The 22,780-nt window shown below is 32.5% G+C and overlaps 1 protein-coding gene across 21 annotated transcripts in view; it reads right to left on the bottom strand.

Moving 5' to 3' along the window:
- LOC105154201 (SLIT-ROBO Rho GTPase-activating protein 1) overlaps positions 1-22,780 on the bottom strand; it is a 69,624-nt gene that overhangs the window by 9,976 nt on the left and 36,868 nt on the right. For 20 of the 21 annotated variants that reach the window (XM_011069560.2, XM_087408011.1, XM_087408013.1 and 17 more), the window contains 9 exons: positions 19,339-19,522; positions 13,807-13,972; positions 11,846-12,073; positions 4,311-4,439; positions 3,490-3,711; positions 1,972-2,247; positions 603-1,198; positions 304-525; positions 29-99 (listed from right to left, as the gene is read on the bottom strand). In XM_011069560.2, coding sequence (XP_011067862.2) covers positions 29-99; positions 304-525; positions 603-1,198; positions 1,972-2,247; positions 3,490-3,711; positions 4,311-4,439; positions 11,846-12,073; positions 13,807-13,972; positions 19,339-19,522 — 2,094 coding nt within the window. Of the gene's footprint in view, positions 1-28; positions 100-303; positions 526-602; positions 1,199-1,971; positions 2,248-3,489; positions 3,712-4,310; positions 4,440-11,845; positions 12,074-13,806; positions 13,973-19,338; positions 19,523-22,780 lie in introns of those variants that run through there. The other variant, XM_087408030.1, reaches the window with a different exon arrangement.

Below are 22,780 nucleotides of genomic sequence, written 5' to 3'. Positions count from 1 at the left end.
TTACATGTTCAAAAAAAAATTGCATTACCATCTTCGGATGGGTAAACTTCCGAGTCCATGTCTTCCTGTACTTGATCCGTCGGTGAATCTCCCACATCTCTAAATTATGAATTTAATAATTATGAATTTAATGTCAATAGTAAAAAAATTTTTTAAATACAAGAGATACCTAAAGATTGATAAAAAGTTGCGACATTTCTTACAATTAGATTCATTTACAATGTTTATATTATACATATACGTTAAATGTTAATTGTCTTAACATAATATTCGATATAAATAGATCAACTTATTTGTACTTACACGTCGTCGGGTTCTCTGCTGATATATTTTTCATACTGAGTGCCCCCGATGTCCTCCGGGAAGATTTCCTCGCAAAATGTGATGATGTTCTTGATAAGCTCGTTGACCTGATTTTGATATTGGACCTGATCCTTGTCTTCTGGAACGGGCACCAAAGTTGGGCCAAAGCAGATAGCCAAGTTGTACGGATCCATCATGTTCTCGTCCGAGAATTCCGACAGACTGTTTAAATATAGACCAGGCAATTTAAAATCTAGCACAACTTTACAGTGAATTCTTCGCAGAGCAATAATACTCACTGGTTGAGAAAGGCAAAAAGATATCGCATGACGATTACAACTGGACGTGGCAGACTTGCTATCATCTCTTTCATTTTGTTTACAAAGTCCTGTTTCGATTCGAGTTGCGCCAACTCCATCAGATGCTCGAAATAGATGATAGGAAAGAGGGGTTCGCGCAACTCCCTCAGATAGAGCTTTAACACCCCAGCGACACTATTGATGTCTGAAGCATCAGTGACATCCGCAAGTGGATCTTCGCCACGCTCGAACCACTCGCGGAAATTGTTGATCTCTACCTGCGAGCCCGACACACGGAAGATACCCTGATGGTGCAAGCCATATAGATTAATCACGCGGATGCAGCTCTTCATGATCAGCGGTATCTCCTGATTCGTGCTCTCCAGATACTCCTCGAGCGAACCGCCAAACAGTTTCGGTTGACCGTTCATCTGCAGACGACCGATTCGTTTGCGGCGTGCTTGCTTCTGCTTTGTCGTGGAAATCGACGGGTTCGGGCTAGCATTTGAGCCATCCAGCAGACTCTGTCGGATATACTCCTGTTTCGCGTCTAACCTGGCTATTCTCGATGTCCCAAGAAGATACTCCCTAAATTTCTACATTAACATGAAGGATAACATGATTTTTGTAAATCACATTTTTTCTATCATGTCGAAGACGATTCTTGTAACTGGCAGAATTTATCAGAGTTTATTGTATCAATCATTTTATGTTGCATAACATGAGCAATTGTTGTTCTGAATACACCCAAACTTATCGTTTTATATTTATTATATTATTATATACCACAAAATGTTAAAACGTCACTTAAAATTAACATTAAAAAAAAACCAATTTCAAAATTACGTATTTTCGCAAAAAATGATTGTAGAGCAATGTTTAAAAACGCGTTAAAAAAAAAGAGAAAGATATGTAACTTTGAATTTTTGTTCTTTTTAGTTCTAATTTTAAGTAATGTTTTAATTTTGTGTGTGTGTGTGTGTGTGTGTGTGTGTGTGTTTTGAATAGTATATTATGCATTATTATAATATATTTTTTTATGTTAACAGTTTTTTTTTAAAAACAATTATTACAGAATATAAAGTCTAATTCTGCATGCCAATAATTCTCAGTTTTAATATAGTCTACATATAAAAGAAATTGAATAATAATATCATATATGTTCGATGTTTAATTCCTTTTTTGAAAATTCTACAATATAGATGAAAAATCACATTTTTATTTCGAAAAATAATAAATACTTCGTATCGTAATGCGCGTCCGGCTGCTTTCTATTTGTCCTATTGCATTTCCTTTATCTTTCGAATGTTAAGTGTTGTATGCGATGATCAATATTTTACCGTACGATCGTGCGTCTTTTTATACTCACCGTGAGGTAGAATTCTTCAGTCTCTTGTCTGTCAGCTCGTAACTTGATTTGCAACGTCTCCGGCGGCCTGGACGTAGATACGGCGTTCTCGCCGAAATATCTCGAACAATCATAATCTTTAGCGGTCAACATTTCGAGCAGGCTCGCTTCCGCCGTCTCCAAAGTCTTCCACACTTCCTCTGATTCAGTTCGCAGCGACGTCACCCTCTGTTGTAGCTGCTGCAATCGTTGCTCCATTTCAGAGTGCAGCATCTTTTGCAATTCGGGTTCGGGCGTCTATCGAGAAGAAACAGATTGATGGATCACAAGCGACAATGGCTATGAAGAAATTTTGAAAAATCAGAATATTTTCCATAATTTTTAAAATTCATTCTCTCATGCTTTCGTAATTGTATTATTAAAATACTATTAAAGTACTATTATATCATTAAAATTAGGGATGCACCGAAAATTACCGGATATCGGTTATCGAATATCTGAGAAGTACATGACCGAATATCCTATATCCAATCGAACCGATCCGATAGGGCAATTATCCAGCCGAATTCTGGATATTTTCTCGAATATCTGATACAAATTTCCCAAAATTAAAAAAAAACAGGGAAAAAATAAAAGCGATAATAATTTATCCAAAGCCGAGTGTTCAATCCCACTTGGCTTTGGATAATATTGTATAAAATGCCACATCCTCCGTCAGCAAATCTCAGAACACTTAAAAAACTGTGAATAACTATATTAAGAAATACATTTGCATACATCACGTGAACTATCAATCACTGTTCGCGCATTTTGAATTCAAATCGTATTTCACAAACTCGGGCTATCATTTCATCAGTCTTTCTAAAACTTGGCTAAAACCGACTATTTCCAGCCACATGATCTCTCTAGGGGACTATTATCTGCTTCGTTATATTATCTGCTCCAGATCGACAAGACGGGCGGCGATATTACATAATGCGCTCTTCTCTATAAATTTGTTATTCTAAGCATATTTCTACTATAATTGTAATTCATACCAATTACTCTGTATATTCTTCTTTTTGTATATCGAATCTTGCGACAAAATTTTTTTTATATATACAATTTACACGCACGCACGCACGCATTCCTCTCTCTCTCTCTCTCTCTCTCTCTCTCTCTCTCTCTCTCTCTCTCTCTCTCTCTTTCACTCACTCACTCACTCACTCACTCATTCACTCAGTCACGCTCGCTTATACTCACATTTTTTTGTCTGTATTCATGATCAGACCTTATATTTAAAGCTTTCTTAAATTTATCTTTAGATGCTCAGTAGCCAATAAAATAATTTGTAAAGCGTCTGAAGATAAGAAAGCCTTAAATATAAAGTATGACTATGAATACAGACATTTGTACCGTTATTGATTTGCTTTTTCTTTTATCACATATTACTTATTGTAATAATTTTTATTTTTTGTAGAAATTTGAGGGGACTTTGTCTAAGAGCACTAAATAAATATGATATCTCTCTCTCTTCATCTGTCTCATTCTTTTTCATACCTCATCTCCACGCTGTCCTTGGAATTCAAACTTTTTGGGAATCATGAAGGCCGCGTGATGAGATTCCATAAATCTCTGCTTATCCGCTCGGGAGTCGAGTGCACCGACGAACGCAGCTAATTGTTCAGCACCAGATTGTAGGGAACGCTGCCTACCCTCTTCCGCGCTACAGTGCATCAACAGTGCCCTTGCTATGCAATTGTGGAATCCAAAATCCATGCACTAAGGGTGAAAACAAATACATATTTAATCTTTATTTATCTCTTATTCCAAAATAAATTACATTAATGATTAAAAGTAATTCTTTTCTAGTTTAGGATTTCAATCTCAGTAGAGGCCCAGTATCAAGAAAAGTAGAAATTAATAAGTTGAATCTACTCCTGAACTTCTTCAAAGTTTTTAAATCTTTTTTATGATTATTTTTATGTTTTATTATTTTATCTTTTCCAATTATTTTTATATTTTCTATTTAAATCACTGGATAATGATTTGTTAAATGACAGTATAAATTCAGTCCGAACGATTTATATATCGTCACGTTATTTCATATGTCAATATAATAAGACTTTTCAAGCCTGTTGATTGGCTGTAGGACAGAGAGATCCGAGAACCTCTTTGTCCTGCAGCCAATCAACAGGCTTGAAAAGCTTGTCGTATAGCAAAAAATGGATGAATGTGATATTACTGAATGTGATATTATTGAGTCTTACAATGTGACGAATATGTAAGTGCAACGATTATAGAGATTGGTGAAAACGTAGCCATTGGTCGCGGGATCAATAGGATATACGTGCGAATCTGAACATAGATGAATAACTTACGTCAATGAGATCGGACAGGTCATCGACGAAATACTTGTGTATCGTCGTGTTTGAAGCCTCCAGGCACAGAATGTACTCGTTTCTCGCTTTGAGCGCCTTTAGTTTCGCCTCTTGATACTTGCTCTTCCTCTAAAAAGGGAATATTTCGAATTAAAGATAATAATGTGTCTTATTCTGGAGAGCGACCGGAGAGACTAAGGCAAGCCCAAGTAATTTCATTAATCGACGGCGCCGACTAGCATATTAATTGACTCCGCTGATTCCCCGGGATGAACTTCCTTCATCTTTGTCTCGCTTTTCTCCCCAAGGATTGTTCACATTATCGCTGCTCATATTATTACAATTAAGATCTTCGTTTTGCCAATAAATAAAATCACTTATGTAGCTTTCATGCGTCTTGTGCTTTCAATGGTATTTTATCAAAGTTTATTTATCTTAGACTTAAACCTAATAGCTTGCACGCACAGCTTTCGTAACTTATACGAAACTGTTTAACTCAATCGAATATATATATATATATATATATATATATATATATATATATATATTAGGTGTTGGAATTAATTCGTAGCGTTTTTAATGAAAGAATGTTATTTATTTCACATGAGCATTAAAAAATACATTAATGAAAGTACTTCCCATCACTTGTAAAACGCTACGAATTAATTCCAACACCTAATATATATATATATATATATATATATATATATATATATACCTACACTGGATACTTTTACTCTCATGGAAATGTTTCTCATTCTTCTTATTTTAAATATTACATTCATGTTTTTAGCATTATGTTGTACCGTGCATCTAGCAGCGCCAGTGTTTACTTCTTTAACTTTTTATGATAACACTTGAATGGACAATGCAATTATGGATTGTATTCTTTATTTTATTTGATATAGGACCATTTAACTTGGCGTCAATTGTTGATATCAAATCTTTTTTATGAATGATACATATCATTAGAGTTAAATAAATAACAAAGATAATATCACTTGAGTTTTATATTTTTTAATTTGATAGAATTTAACTTGATTATTTAAGACTGTAGCGTCTGGGTTTTAATTTTTCATTTGGTACATTGGAATTTAAATTTTTTTCGAGGAATAATAATTTTTGACAAAGAATTAAAGCTGCTATTACTTGAGTTGCAATAAGATCTCCAATAAGAATAAAGAATATCCGTGAAGAAAAATTAAAACTACTATTAATTGATTTGGAAAATTAAGTTTTATTCGTCGTCATTAACCAGAGAGGATCGCCCGCTCCGAAAAATCGTATCCATCTCCGTATGCATTGAATCACTCATTGCATATCCTCAATACATTTCACAAATTTGACGGTGAATTTCATTAATGTTTCTCGCATTTAAGAAATGGATCATAGACCGTATTTCACTGCAAACTGCGGGCGTCGCGATTTGTGTTTAAACATTATAAACACACGTTACAATGCGTATGCACTGAACCAATAATTGAAAATCGCGTCAATCCCTTGCCAATGAATCAATAAACTCGGCATGCATGCATATCATCGCGACTGCATCACCGTGACGGCAAAATTTAAAAACGGAACTTACTTTCTGGATAGCCTTCGTAATAAGCTAGCAGAGTCACAGTTTGCTTGGAAATAACAAATAATATAAAATTGTTTTTGCTAATGCAAATTAGTACAAATTCAATCATATTGATGTCTGTTATTATTTTTCTTTTTTTTTAATTGATCCTGCCAACTTAATATTAAGCTAGCAGCGCCACGATTTTTTTTCGAAATGGCATACAGTACAAAATCATCATTAATTATGACAATTTGATACAATTTAGTACGAAATATATAAGTACTAAATATTCCGATAGTTCCGATTTGAATTGGTTCTGCTAGCTTCACAGAGCTCTTTTTGGAGCATAAGTTATTTTAGAAATCCTCCTGTATAAATATAAAACTAATAGGATTTGTAGTAATTAATGCTATTGTCAAACTCTTCGTCAGCGACAGCTAAGTGCATATTTTAATGACCTTTACTATTCAGTGGTAAACTGATAAACTTTTGTCAGCTTGAGTTGTAGGATGTTATAATAAGGGTTTGTATAATTTACTGAAATATTTGACTTCTTTTTCTAAAGTCTAATTTTGAACTTGTAATAGAAAGTTGAACTTGTAAGCATCTATGGAAAAGACTGTACCATTCAAAAACTATTAGGTACTAAAACTGAAACTATCGACTGTACAAGACAAAAGTTAATTGCGGATTAATTATTCGCTCCTTATTATACTAAAGTGGCAACAATTCCCTCGCGCGGGATTTTCTACGCATCTACTACTTTTTATTCAGGAATATCTATAAAAAAAAAGGAGAAAATTTTTGCCCATGCGAAATCGAATCTAAAATCAATATTATGATGTTGGCGGCATTTCATTCATCATTTGACAAAATATAAGTCGTTGTTACATGATTTTAATCACTTAAGACTTCCTCCGATTTTTGCTTTTGAAATAATTTAATCGTTAATTTAGAAAGAAGTACCGTAATATCATGTTAGAAAAAAGAATTAAATTTAAAAATCAAACTCTAAAAATTTCTTTCAGTCGTAACAATAAAATTTCAATGAAAATCCCTCATTTTCAAGGATAAAAAAGAAACTCTTTGAAAATTCTAAATTTTTTAGATAGTAAATGCTCTATTATGTAAATTTTATAAACAAGATTTATACTCTTTTAAAATACGAGCGGTGACGATCGAGTTCAACTATGCCAACGAGGAGTCAATGTTACACGTGTTGTTGGTTTCTTTCTCTCTTGCTCTCTTTTTTTTTTTCTCCTAGCTGTGCTTGGTCTCCTACACTTCTCTCACATCTCTCAAGTATCCCTTTCGCATCAAGACTGCTTTGTCTTATCGCACTTATAACTGCTTGAGGGGGACTGCTATTTATTTTTCCATCGAGTTATATGTGCCCGACAAAAAAGCCCACTGACAAGACGATCCTAAATTCTCGGTCGGCGTTTGCTTAGATTGGAAAGAGATAGAAAAAAAAAGAAAAAAACACGAAGAGAGAAAGAGAGAGAGAGAGAGAGAGAGATACAGATTTCCTAACATTCTTCTTTCGATTCACTCCGCAAATGATTTCGGGTATAAGCTGGAGAAATATTTTATATCCCCAGAGATTTTTAACACATGCGAACAAAATGGTGAAACATATGGCCCCGTAGAATATGTAGACACAAATGCATTTATCACGGAGCAGAAATATGGACGGACAAATGCTTTCTTAACTCATCTTTACTCAAATCTTTCGACGTATAAATACGCTTGCCTGCTAAATAAAAAAAAATTAACAATGAGTCAGAATGTTTATTTAAAATAAATTTTCTTACTAAACAAATTCACTGCAGAAACAAAATTCTCCAGATTTTCCAGATATTTTTATATCACAAATAAAAAATATAGAAAAATTCTTAATGCAATTTTTAAATTGAAATAAAAGCAACACGATAAATTATTATACAGTAAGTTAATAGAAATCATAAGATTATATCTATTCTTTTCTGCAATTGGAACAGTGAAATCTATAAAATAGTAAAGAGAAAGTTTGCTTTAGTACAATATTAAATAAGCTCTCTTCTATCGTGTGTATTGTCTTCTATGATTACCTTGATCTTTTTAAATAAAAATTTATAAACACGAGAATGTACGTGAATGTACACGCATGTGTGTATTTATTGCTAACTAATTATCAATATTTTGCATTGTTAAGAAAAATAATCAAAGAATAAATAAATTTTTATTTAGAAAAAAATTAAATTTTAAAAATACAATTTTAAAAATTTTCCTGAATACCAATAAAATGACTAACTTTGAATCTCAGTCTCGCAAAGTATACTTCAAAAGTTTTAATAAGATTCTTCATGTTTTGTAACATGAAGAATCTCGAAGTTAAAAAAGTTTCGCGCAAACAAATTACAAGAAATTAATCAAGAATTAATCTCATAATTTCATATTTGCAGAAATTATTTTGGGAATATTCCAAAGGACCGTGCACAAATCGTATGGAAAAGTAGTATAGTTTTAGTCAAATTGGCTGAATTTTTAATATGTTGTAGTTCTCGTCATTTTTAATGTTTCAATGGGCACAAGTTGATCCTATGAGCCGTTTCCATGTTGTAGGCCTTAGAAGGTCCAATTATAACATATAAAAGTATAGGCTTTTCGATAGCATATGTAACTCTCACGGTTCACTCTTGTAGAATTTAATGATTTCAAATCCTCTCTGGTGCGTACGTGCGTGCGTGCGTGCGTGCGTGCGTGCGTATGTGTGTGTGTATGTGTGTGCGCGCGCGTGCGTGTGTGTGATCATACATGACATAGTAAAGATGATGAACTCATTATCTTTACTATGTACATGATATTTTATTTTTTATTATCTATATTTTATTACATTTTATATTTTATTTTTTTTATTTTATTATATTTTACATGTTATTTTACGTATTATTTTATATATATACATATATATATATATAAAATTATACACATACACATGTACAGGTGCAGAAGTGAATCGTAGAGCTACATGACTTTCAAAAAAGCTATACTTTTACATGTTGCAGGACCTTCTAGCAAGTCTGTAGCACGGAATCGGCTTATCGAATCAAGCATTATGCTCACTGAGACATTCGTTCAAATGACGAGAAGTTTGACGAGAAGACTGCATATAAAAAATTCAGCCAATTCGACTGAAACCATATAATTTGTATGGAATTCTTTATTAATTTGAATGGATAACGCGCGAAAATTTTTCAAAAATTTTGCTTTTTTGTCTTTTCATTTTACGACCATTACTTCTTTGCGCCATTCTTGTTACACAAATTCGAATTGCAATTCTAGAAACGATTGAGTTTTTCAGAGAACTGAAAGCACAAAAATATAGCGCTCAAGATTCGAGGTAGTTGTTCGTTCAATTCCACGAAGAATGAGATAGTCGACGATGGACAAAAAGCGGAACAATTGTTGAGACTGATGATGACGCAGATGCCTAATTCGGACATCCTGCGGCTGGCCTGGATGTCGTCTATCCGACGACGCGACGTATTGCGACCATTCGTTCGCGTTTCTATCTACCGCCTAAATGTTTCCGTCGATCCACACTTTAAGTATCGAGCGAGTAATGTTTCGTACAGATATTTCTGGTGATGTATCACACGTGTATGGTAAAGCATATGGAACAGCATCGACGAGAATCAAATATTTATATTGACGCGAAAAGCGCAATAATAATAATAATAATAATAATAATAATAATAATAATAATAATAATAATAATAATATTAGGTGTTGGAATTAATTCGTAGCGTTTTTTAATGAAAGAATGTTATTTATTTCACATGAGCATTAAAAAATACATTAATGAAAGTACTTCCCATCACTTGTAAAACGCTACGAATTAATTCCAACACCTAATAATAACAACAATAATAATAATAATAATAATAATAATAATTCTCATTATCACTGTTCATAACTCTTAAAAAATTCTCATCAAATTACAGATTTTCTCCTCGAAACGACGAATTGTCAAAATTAAATAAGATTCATTCATTGGAAAGTAATATCTTGATTAGCAATTCTTTAATTATGTCTACAAACTAACAATGTCTTTAACAATGTCTGCTGCAAAATTATCACTTCTAACTTTCGGGAAAAGTTATCCCAGCATATTTACGAATCATCATACAATGGCAAGCATATATCGAAGCATATATCGAAGCTTCCCGTTGTGTGACTTGGCGAACAGAGTTAGTGGAAGCGTAATGACTGATAACGATAAAGACGTACATCGAATCCGCATCAATATATTCATCGTTGTTGAAAAGAGTTCGTCGGCGATTAATGTCGTAAATAATCGATAAATCGTTGCGTCTTTGGCATAAAATCACCGTTAAAATCTTTCGTCAGAATCAACGACCGTTTCGTTGCATCAAATGCCAGTATTACCAGATTGGCGAAGGAAGTAAGAGGAAAAGTAGCGCGCGGTGAGATGATCGTCAACAAATAATTTCTCGATCGACTGCATCTCATAATATGTTATTGCGGTCGTCATATCTCGGTGCCAAAATCTAAAGGACGCACGCAAAATCGCAATATGCCAGATTTATCCACGGCCAGTTTCGCTCCCGAAAGAGGCTGGATAAATCGCGTACGATCGAGGCAATATCTAATACGTTACTACGACATATGAAAAATGACGTGCATGAATTAAAAAATGTAAATATTTTCATTATCTTAAATACCACTTGTGTGAAATTTTTATTTAGAATTGTTGGATTGTGTTCGTCAAATTTTGTTGAGCTCATGGTTGAGCTCAAATATACTCGGATTTTACTCCTCTTGACAATTTTAATAAAACGCTACGAATGTGAGATATTGTTAAGCGGCCTTTTATTTTTGAACTCACGATTAGTCCGCTAAACTTTCTACCTACCCACGAGAGAGTCTCTCTGTAGACTCTGTATACATATGTCCATTAACTTCAAAATTATAAATGAGACATTACAAAAAATGATTGTCAACTCTAAATGATCTGAAACAGAAATTTCAAGAAATCTTCATTCATGAGAATAATTGAGAGGGAAGCTTAAATCACAGATTTCCTAAAATTTCAAAAATTAATATTTTTTTTTGCTCTGTTAATTCTCCGTAATCATATTTTTGCTTCCTCCATCCGCAATTTGAATATTTTTTTATCTAGATCAAGTTTTTAAAGATTTTTCAAAAATGTTGAAAAATTCAGGATTATTTTTCCATATCTCTATTTTACATCACTAAATAGATATTACAAGATAGTTTAGGAGAGGGATTCCGTTCTCCTTTATTTCGGAGAAATTTGAGTGTATATCTTATGCCAAAGGAACTACAGACAGAGGATTAAAAATTTCTTTGCGTAAAACCGATTTTTTTTTCAAACTGACGTAATTTTTTAAAATTAATGAACATAACTATGTCAAATTTTACCTCTGTCAAGCTAGCAAGAAAAAAAATGAGCAGAATCGAAAAAGACTTTTTCAACTATTTTGTGTGCTAATTTGTACTTCAAAGAACAATTTTGTACTACATGCCATTTAGAAGAAACGCGTGTCTAACATCTGCTAGTCTAACATCAAACTAGCAGGACAAGAAAGCAAGATAAGAAAAAAAAGAGGGAAAAAAGTAAAAGATATATAAATAGTATCGATTTTGTGCTAATTGGTGTTACAAAAAATAACTTTGCAGATTTTTTCTAAAAAATACATTTACCCCGCAGATAAAATAAAATACAAGAAAGAACTTAAAATGCTGTGTACAATTTTCTTTCACCGCGCCAGGTACAATTTGTCAAGACAGTTCGACGCAAATGGTTGAAGCGACTAGATAGAAAAACTTAAACCGCTTCCACTTTCGCGAAGATTAAGCGCCGATATGAGTACTCTTACTGAAAAACATTCGAGCTCAACCTTCAATACGTTCTATTTTATAATAGAACCTATTATTAACCTACCTTGTTAACTTCCTTCTCGATGAGCTTATATTTCTTGCTACGTGCAAGTTTCTCACGACTGTCTGCGTTCGCTACCTCGAGTTTGTTGCGTTGTTGCTCAGCGACGCGGAGCTTCGTCTCCGCCTGTCTGGACTCGGCCTGGTAGGCTTGATAAGTCTTCATTGTCGTGTGCAGCTCGTGCAATACTCGAAGTATCTCCTCGTGCGTCTCATAGCCGATCTCGCGACACTGCGGTAACAGATACCAAAAAGATGTAATTGTGATTAAAAAACATACAGAGTGTATGATCTCTTCATAACGTGAATTTAATTGGAATTGAATGCAATAGAAACAACATTTCTTTCTTCGAAAGAATTTACGATTGTACAAAAACATGTATAAAAATAAATTTACGAGACATAGAGAGTTCATAGAGAAATTCTTAAGTATTTTAAAAGATATAAAGAATGCTATATTCGGGCAAAGCGAATCTTGATGCCTAATAACATTTTTGTGTGAATTTTTACAATTTCTAGTTTAAGCACACTACTAGTTTAGGCCACGCATAAATAATGCATTAGGCGTTTAGTTGCTTGAAAAATCACACAAAAATATTATCAAGCACCGAGACTTGCTTTAACTGAATATAAATATACAGGTCTTATTCTGATTTATTTGTATTAAACATTTCTTTCTGATCAATTTTCACTTATTTTTGTTTATTCTAAAAGATTGTAAGACATGATTCCTCACATATAATTACATAAACACATATATTAATATTTACATCTTAAGCAAATTATATACACGTGAAAGTTGTGTTTATAATATTCAGTTTTTATTGAGCATTTTTATCGATTATTTTATCTGTTATTATTTTCACTGTTATAAACAAAAATTTTTTAAATAATAACAAATCTAAATTTTGTTTGTATTATATAAAGATGCGAGAGCTCATTGCGTGTGCAATGATAAAACCTAAGTTAGAAGTTTTATTTTTCCACTCCGCGACATCCCTATAATTACTTTAAGTGTTAAAAATAACTTATGCAAAGTTTCATTGAGATTCACCAATTAGTTTTTTTTTATAACAAATAAATGTTTCGTTTACTTACTGGACAACTAATGTCTGCAATATCTTAATGTGACTTTACATAAATATTTCTGAATTCATAAAATACGTATATTCAAAAAATTGAGATGTCTATCATTATTTTATAATGCATTTCCATATATTACTATTAGAGTGTAAATTAAAAAAATATTACTTTTTATGGAACTAACTTTTGATCCAGATGGTAAACTGTCTTTAATTTTTTTGTATTACTTTTAAATGCAATTTAGAATAATATGTAATTTTTTTCAAGTAATTCTTAACTTATTGCCTTTGCTTTACAACCTCTTTAATGTTATAACAGTGTTTACATTGTGTTATACCATCTATATATATGTCTGCATCCGAACAGCTACTACTGTACTGAATAGCGCTGACAGTGAGCTCCTTGAACGCACCTATAACCATTAATGAAATTTTCGTCTTGAATTAATATAAGTCATAAGGAATCACCTTAAATCTTTTAGAATACTTAAGGACCACTATGTATAAGAAGAGTGCAGTAAAAAGAGATTTATGAGAGTATAATTGCAAAAGTAAAAGTAAACGAAGATGTGTGTAATTGTAAGAGAATGTGAGAGGCAACATTGAGAATATCGTCATAATAGAATTAGTATTCGTTTCTGTTTCCAGTATATCGATAATGCCATCAAGTTGTAACGAAAGGTCGCGAGGTGGGTGGCGACGCGGCGACGGCGGAATGAAGAGGCGGCATTTGAGGTTAATTAATTCGACGAGACAATGGAGCAATCGAACTTCTCAAAGTTAGGCGCGCGGTGATGCAATTGCGCGATCTCGACTTAAGTCTAGTCAGCTACTAACGGCGGCATCGTGTACCGCCGTAATCGCGTAGCGGTATGACACTCACACGCTTGTAAATTCGCTGCACGTCCTCCATCACCTGATTGAGACGGCCCACGAGGTGGGTGCTATAGACCTCAGATAGGGCGGCATGGTCCCTGCTGAGTGACTTGGTCTCGTTTACGAGCTGCTGCCAGCAGGCGTAGCTGGAGAATAGGGGCCATTGTTCCCGCCTGCAGAAAACGATAGATAAGAGGCGATATGGAATTGACGGCGGACGTGCATGTTCTGCACGCGTGTATATCGACGTAATTACATCGGCAATTAAATTGACTGCGCTAATGAGCCGATAAAGCGTCGCGTTCGCGACGTCTTGCGAATGCATATCGTTCCTTGCATATCCGTCCTTACATTTTCAATGTTTGCATACGTAATAGGGATCGTTCCACTTGCTCGTTCATGCAGCTCAAATGCGCTATATACAATGTACGCACGCACGCACGCACGCACGCACGCATATCCTTAGATTGAAGATAAAATAATATTTAATATTATATCAAATAAGCAAGTTGCCTAAAATCACCCTATTTTATAAATCTAAGATTGTTTTGATATTATATGTATAATCTCTGCTTATATTATTAGACACATCATATTTTTTTAATCATTTACTGATTTTTAAAGAACAGATTTGTCTTGTATTATAATCTATTTATCAGTGTTGTACTTAATCGATTGAAATATAAAAAAAATAGTAATATAAAAGGAAAAGTTGTATAAAATGAATGCATTTTTTTAACAGTTGCAGAGACTAGGGAAAGTGTACATTTATTCTGTTTCTATTATAGAAATTTCGTTTTGTTTGTTATCTGTTATAGTAAACTTTAATTTACACATTACATAACATTAGTATAAAAATTGGATATTTAATATTTTGGATAGCTTATTATTTTCAGAATAGTTATTATTTTCCAGTAGTTTTAGAGTTAGAGAACTACCGCCAGAATTGATAAAGGCTAAAAAAGATTTCGTCGGGGCTTAGTCAAATTCGTGCGAGTTGCACTTTCGAGGTTGAATAACTTCTTAATTATCGACCCGATCGTTTCTTACCAGAATAATTTCTTGTAGAATTCTTAGAGTACTATCTAGAACTGTCGAAACTACGACTCTAAAAAAACATAAGTATGTTATATTTACCAAGAATATTGAAATAATAAGTTAACAGCATATTTAGCCATATAGTTGTATAATGATTTCAAATAAAATCGAACAATTATTTTATATCTCTCTTTTCAATTTAGCGATTAGATTCTTATCTTCTTGTTTTATCAAAATTGATATTCTAAGTAAAGCAAAAAGTGAAGTACAAGAAAAATGCCTGAATATACAATTTATTAATTTTTATATGTATATCAATTTAATTATTTTTAAAAAATACTATAAACTAGCGGCATGCAAAAATTAAAAGCATGAATATTATTAAATTATAATGATGAAATATGTAATTAACAAACTATAATCCCGATTTACGCGAAATTCGAATAAATTAAGTCCCAACAAAATGGTTTTTAAAGTTCCAGTAATTCTCTCTCTGATGACTGCAAAAAATCGTAATAAATATAGAAATCATAATAAAACAATTCGACTAATAATTAAGAAATTATTCGACGTCAAAGGTTTACTACTTCTAATGATTTTTTGTAACTCTGAATCGATTTTTTAAAATAATTATAGAAATTTGATATTTGTTATTTATCGGGCACATTAGAATTCATCGAAAGAATCAGATATTCTATTCATTCAGGTTTGATATTAATTTTTTAATAATTTTATTTTTTTAAAAAAGTAAATAATTTTTTTATATCAGGAACTCTAATAATTGTTAAGAGGCATTAAACAAACTATTCGCGCTAATGAAGTTAGAACGCCCATTTTTCACAGTCTTTTGTTGTTTTAATCAACGAAATTCTCTGCAAAATTATTTTAGAAGAAATCTTTTTTTTTTATTCTAAATAATCTAGAACTCTAAAAAGAACTACGATTTTGAAACCTAAAGGTGTTAATTTCATAGTCACTCATTTCAAAGACTGAAAAAGATTTTAGGCGTGAATTGGATATGTAAACTTATAGAAAAAATTTAAGCACTAACAAAGACCGTCGCTTTAATCGAAAATAAGATTTTTTTAAAATAAAACAGTAAAGTAAGTAAGTTTTTCAGAAAATAAGTTTGGATGTTTTTAAAATTTTGTAATACTGTGTAGGAGTCAGCGGAAAAATTAATAGAGCCTATTGAGATTTGAAAAACTCGTCGGAATCTCTCGTTTTCAATTCTAGCACTCTCAGTGTGCTACGCCAATGACACTCCACTGACTCTTGTCATATTTATTTCGGTATATTTCCTATGTATATTTTTAAATGGCCAGTTTTCTTTATTTTTCTACACTTTTAATTTTGAAATGCATTTTTGGTGTCATAACTGACTGTAGAAGAAATAAAAGTATGTAGTTTTAAAAGTATGTTTTCATTCTTTTTCTGCAAGCAATTAAAAAAATTGCAATTTTTTTAGTTGCGTCATTATTGTAACAAATAAACGATATATATATATATATATATCTTTCTATTTTACAAAAATAAATAAATATTTGATGTAGAACAAAACTGTATTTTTATGTGTAATTGAGAATGTCCAAATAAAAAAAAATCTTATTTTATGTATGTAAATATAAATATAGCTGTCATTCTATTTTTATTTAGAAATAAAAATAGTTATCATTTTCACACAAGATGAATCTAACAAAAAATCTGCGCATTTAATAATATGGCCAAAAATTTGTGGAATAAATTATTTTGAAATTATTTTGACATAACAAACAGATTTCCTACATTTGTTTTGTAGTAACAGTATGCATAATTCTTCCATATGTATTGCAAGTTACAAGCACATAGAAAATAATTTTATAAACATTTACGGACAATATTTTTAAAACTACAAGTAGGTCAGCTGAAAAGAGGTTATCCGGTTATCGACCATAAAACTTACTTTATGATAATTATATTTCTTGGGAAAGGGTAAACAAATATGACGACGTAATCCCGGATGCGCCTTCGCAACGAAGAGAACTATCGATTCGCAATATCTCCTGGAGCGAAATGAGGGAAATGTGCAAGTGGGAAACGAGAGTGTGTCGTCGTGGTTACGGATTACATTTTACCCGTGTACAACCATGTACAGCGCGAGAGGCATCCCTTTTGTGGACGCTGAATACGCTGCATAAAAGGGGCGCCCCGCGTTCAGGGTTGAATGACGAGAAGGAACTGGGGCATGTCGTAAATGCGGGAACGGTGCCAGCAGATGTGCACGCGCGTGTAGGACGCGAAAAAATGAGAAGCCATCTACTTTTCCGTCGTCCATCCGTCTCTCTGTCCGTCGCAAAAGTGGAACGCGGAAAACATTAATTGCATGGAATACAAGAAATATAAATCGTCATGAGATGTGCGCAGAGGAATTCATAAATCTCTATTTTATATATATATATATATATATATATATATATATATATATATATATATATATATATAATAGGCTCTCTTATTCATACGTTCTTATTCATAGCCCATACGCTCTCCTATTCATTAATTAATATTTTTCTGATACTATAACGTAATATTAACAATGAAATACAATCTTGACCGACCATAATTTATTATAAAACATCCCCACAAATTGATTTACATGGTTTATATTTAACAAAAAATAAATTTAAAAAACTTTATTAAATTAGAGTTTAATTTTCTTACAATGATAAGGAAAAATATTATATAAAATTATTTTCATAAAATTGTTTTCATATTATGGAATGTCTCTCCAAACAAGACAGCACAAAGGACAAAATCCAATACGATTATACATTGAAAAGTCATACTTTAATTATCTGTACTTATACAAGAATGCGTACTTATACATAAAAATTAGTTCATTATAATTTTTAACAGCATTAAATAAAACGCAGCTTATGTATCACACGTTTATTTCGGCATAATTATAATGTCATAATCCAATATAAATTATGCATTGAAACAATAGTCGTATGTATCTTTAATAATTATGCGAGGATGCGTTATAATTTTTAACAGCGTTAAGAAAGACGCAGTCTACGTGTATCACACGTATATTTTACTAAATACTAATGGCACTACCTCACTCTTTGTGTTCAACTGCCGCGAGTCTCTAAGTTTGTCTCTCGAATGTTTAGACCTATTCGCAAATTGCATGTGTTCGGTATTATGACTGCCTTACTTAAGTCTTGTTTCCGAAAGTGACAATCCTTAAAGTCAGTGACCATGTGTATGGAATGCGTTTCTGTTTTCACGCTCACACGCTGTAAACATCACTTCATTCTTGTTTTCTATCAAATATCAAACAAAGACAAATGATGCTTACAAGCGCTATAAGCCAAAAACGAATCGCACGCGTACAGAGACTGCGCGCGCAGCTACTAGAGAGTGAACGCCATATCGCGAACGTAACACAGGCCATTTTGCTATAATATAATAGTAAACTCAGTCGCACTAATGGACACTGGTGCGTATTAAAGCTGTTGTACACTTAATAATGAATATTTTAAATTATATGTATATAACTATACACTTTATCCGAGAGAAATTCTAGGGATATCCTCTGGATAACCAAGGGATGTTTGTAGGATATCCTATAGACTGTTCGTCCTAGTGCTGCTATTTAGTTTTTAAAAAATATGAATTTCTATCTTCTGCAAACATTTAATGATATAATATTAACTCTTAAGAAGAAGAAATACAATTTCTCGGAAGTATATACTCAAATATTTGAGATCGTTGTTGATTTTAGTATAGGAACAGTTCTGCAATAGGTACTTAAGGTATCTAGATCGATCTCCGCGCCAATTTATCATACATTTCATGACTAAATGTAATCATACATAATCAAGATTTATCTCAAATATAATCGCAAGCTCAAAATTTACGTAATATAATCGTGAAACAATTCGCGTTGCGCAATGTGTAATGTAATTGCAAATGTAAGCGCAAATGTATCTAATGTTATACGCATATCATCGTTTAATTGTATCGTGCAACACGTGGTATACGAGCCTGAATTATAATACAATTAATTGACGCATGCGTCGTTAATTATTTAATATTGTAATCTACAGTAGAATTATTTTTCCTTTTCGCCATTTTGCTTTAGATCCAGTTACCAAACGTCTATATTGTAATTTTATTCTATCGCACTTTTAGTAAAAAAAAAGGAGGGGCGATGTAAACTATTATTAAAACTATTACTGTTCATTTTAACTTTTCTCCTAAGCTAGTAATTTTCTTACAATAAAAATGTCAATTAAATAATAATATTTTACTTTGACGCACGATAAATACAAATTTACATAATTGTCTTACGCATTTGTGCCGATGTTTCTAAGATGATGAAATTGTATGTTTTAGCCGTATTTTTCTGTGATTTATGCATTCCTTCTCATCAAATGCTCTTTATAATGAAAAACGTTAAAAAGTATATGTATAATAAAATATAGAATTGATAAACATGATGTACTTATCGTACTTTTGTTTCTGCTCCTTATGCCTCAACTGTATGCTCCTAGCCATCTTGTCGAGAGACTTGCTGTAATCCAGCTCCAGTTCCGCTCTTTTGCGGAAGAAATCCTGGAGCTCGACCACGAGGGCGACTTGTGCCTCCATCCTTACATCGAGACATCTCAGTTGCTCGTTCAGCTGTAACCGTATATCTGCAAGCAGAGAAAAAAGAAAACTCCGTCAGTATTCTGAGCATGATCACGCTTTTTGGGTGTCTTGAGATACGCTCGAAGATTCAAGATTCTTAAAATAATCCCCGGAAATTAATCACGATCGAACTTGCGAGTCTTCTGGTAGATAAATTTTGATCTTCTCTGAAAGTTAAAACTGGATATCGGGCTATTAATATTATACTTCGAAGATTATAAATTTCCGGAGATTAAAAGGAAAAGACTTCCGCGCGAGTTCTTATAGTCTTCAGGATCGTTTTCGAAACCGATACCCACAGAAGAGTTTATTATTAAAGACGACCGGGCAAATTTTCGTGTCTATCAATGGGGTTCGGAGGGAAGAGGGGGAAGTCCAAGGATAATTAAAGAACGATGATATTATCGACAATTGATAAAAATTTGAAATTATTAACATAAATATTTGGACAATACATTATTAAATTCATAATTTTTTATTAAATGCTGCATAAATAAGTAGTAAAATGCCGTTTATCTAAATACGATGAACGCTAAGGTCAGTTATCTTGTTCTTAATAACTAAATAAGAAAAGAATAACGCGACTTTAACATTCACTGTATGAGGTCTAAGTAATTATTTACCATAAATAAGTAATTAAGTCGCTATTATTTCGTTATAAATTAATAATATACAAATATTGTTGTTGTATTTTTATAGTGCTGAGTATCATAATAGTTGCTATTACTCTGTAAAACTAATTACAGATATTATAATTTCAAATTATACCAAATTTATAGTTGCTACAATTATTCGTTCTCTCTCTCTCTCTCTCTCTCTCTCTCTCTCTACATATAGTATAGTTCTACTAATGAAAAAAAAGCAAAACAATTATTTTCATGATATAGTTGCATGCCGAGTTACTATTTGTAAGATTAAAAAATTATATAGTTAGAATAAAAAATTACGTAGACTTGAATTATAGTTAAATTAAGGTAACAGCCTTTTTTTTAATCATATTACAGAAATTATTTCATTTCCATCTTGGCTCAAAGGATCAATAATATGGATGCAGACTTAATAAACATTATTACGCTTATAGCTGTTTAGAGAAATTAATATATAATTAAACCACTTTGAGATATAAATTTTGATCAGATTCTGTTTTTCGTTTTTTTAACTTTGCATAGCAATACTCCACGTCAAAGTCATTTTATTCCCGCACCGATAACAATGGCAAAGAGGCGGACGCTGCTCGGAATAATAATCATCTTAGGAATAACGGATGTCGTGAGGAAAGACTTCGATACGATCGTATCAGAGACTTCCGACACACACACACACACACACACACACTCTCTCTCTCTCTCTCTCTCTCTCTCTCTCTCTCTCTCTCTCTCTCTTCTCCCTCCCTCTCTCTGTCTCTTTCTTTTTCCACAGTAATCTGTATTTCATTAATGTTATCCGCAAGACAATGACGAGAAAGAGGAACGACATCTCAGCTTCTCAAGACGACTGCTAAAAATAAACGATCATATGTAACGCGAAACAATCTATCGTTCTGTAGGCTTTATCAGACTTTCCTAGAATGAGGAAAGAGACCTCTTTTACACCAAGCACTTGATACGCGTATTAACTTTCTATTAAATTATGTTAATTTCAATGTATTCAAAATATAATATAATAAAATGATACAATACGTATCAAAATGATTAAATACACATATCATGTATATATATATATATATATATATATATATATATATATATTTGTACGTATTAGGTGTAGTAAAAAGAAATCCATTATTTTTCCAATAGATCTCGTCTACGCGTGATACAGATTATTAAAGCCATCTATTGGAAAAATAATGAATTTCTTTTTACTACACCTAATATCACTGAAATTAAGATAATTCAATATAAAAAATTATTACCAGTATCAAGTGCACAATGTAAACTAGATGAGAGTCTCATGTTCGCGTACCACATGATTTATTGTCGCGACCGCGCGCATGCGCGTATCTCGTTTCCGTTCCGAAACTTCCTTTGCTTCCGATAATATAAATGACACGAAGTGATTACGGTTGAATACATTGTTCACATAATCCATTATCGGTACGAGTAGAAGCAATTTTCATTTCTCCAACATTTTCTCTCTCTCTCTCTCTCTTTCTCTCTCCTCCCCTTGTTTTAAATCTTTCTTGATGTATTTTGAGCCATAGGCCAGTATTCATAGTCGGTTCTTATTTTAAAATCTTCTTAAGTAATGTCTTAAGATGCTAATACAGCTCTCTAATTGGTTTGTGACATCTTAAGACTATACTTAAGACAGTTCTAAATATAAGATCTAACTATGAATACCGTACTCATATGATGAAAGCAAATTAGTTATGGGAAAAAGATTGCGATCTCTTTTTTGTCGACATAATTTGATCAGTATTATATATCAAATTAATATTAAACGTGCAGAGACTCAAAAAATTTTAATGAACAAAGCTTTCTCTGTGACATAGAGGAATGTGATTTGGTCAGATTTTATACATATATCTTCTAATAGCTTCAAGGACAAAGCTATTAGATAGACATATTTAACAGTAACTTTTAGATTATTTCAACAAGCATGCTCCTAAGCACAAGATGTTCTTTTTAGAAATCTACCGGCACCATGGGTGATGTAAGAGATCTAGAGGCATGTGCGTGAAAGGAATAGACTAGAAGAATATGGAGAATAGAAATAATGTCGGTTATAAATGTTAAAACTTTAAAAAATATTGTACAGAACATAGTTTATGAAACAAAGACTTATTATCTATCCGTTTTTGTTCAAGAAAATAATCCTGCTACTGTATGAAGTAGATTATGATACTTGGGACTGATTAAAGTAAAGGAGACCAGCAGATGCCTAGCGTGTACGATGAAGGAACTCAATAAACACTTTGTAGGTGACGCAATCTAGCATGGTAAAGAAGAAAATAATGACTTCTTAGTACAATGAAATTTTTTATGATGGCCAGCTATATTTTAAGTACGCAATACCGAAAACCATCAAAGGCTCTCTCTTTTTCTGGAATCAAATCTAACTCTGCTCTAACGAAATTTTGTTAAAGATTATCAGAATGGTTCTGTTTTATGTCTATAATTAAACATCTGTTAAATTTTTCATTAATACATGGATATTTCAAATGGCTGGAAATCTGCATTCGAGATCCTTGTAAAAATTCATTTTTTAAGCTTCTGGAATGGTCATCCCTTTTTATTTTATAAATTGCCTGCTCGATATGATTC

This window comes from Acromyrmex echinatior, chromosome 7, assembly GCF_024713525.1.
Source record: "Acromyrmex echinatior isolate Ae372 chromosome 7, ASM2471352v2, whole genome shotgun sequence".
In the NCBI taxonomy this organism is placed as follows: Eukaryota; Metazoa; Arthropoda; class Insecta; order Hymenoptera; family Formicidae; genus Acromyrmex; species Acromyrmex echinatior.
This window is presented reverse-complemented; position numbering and strand designations above follow the sequence as displayed.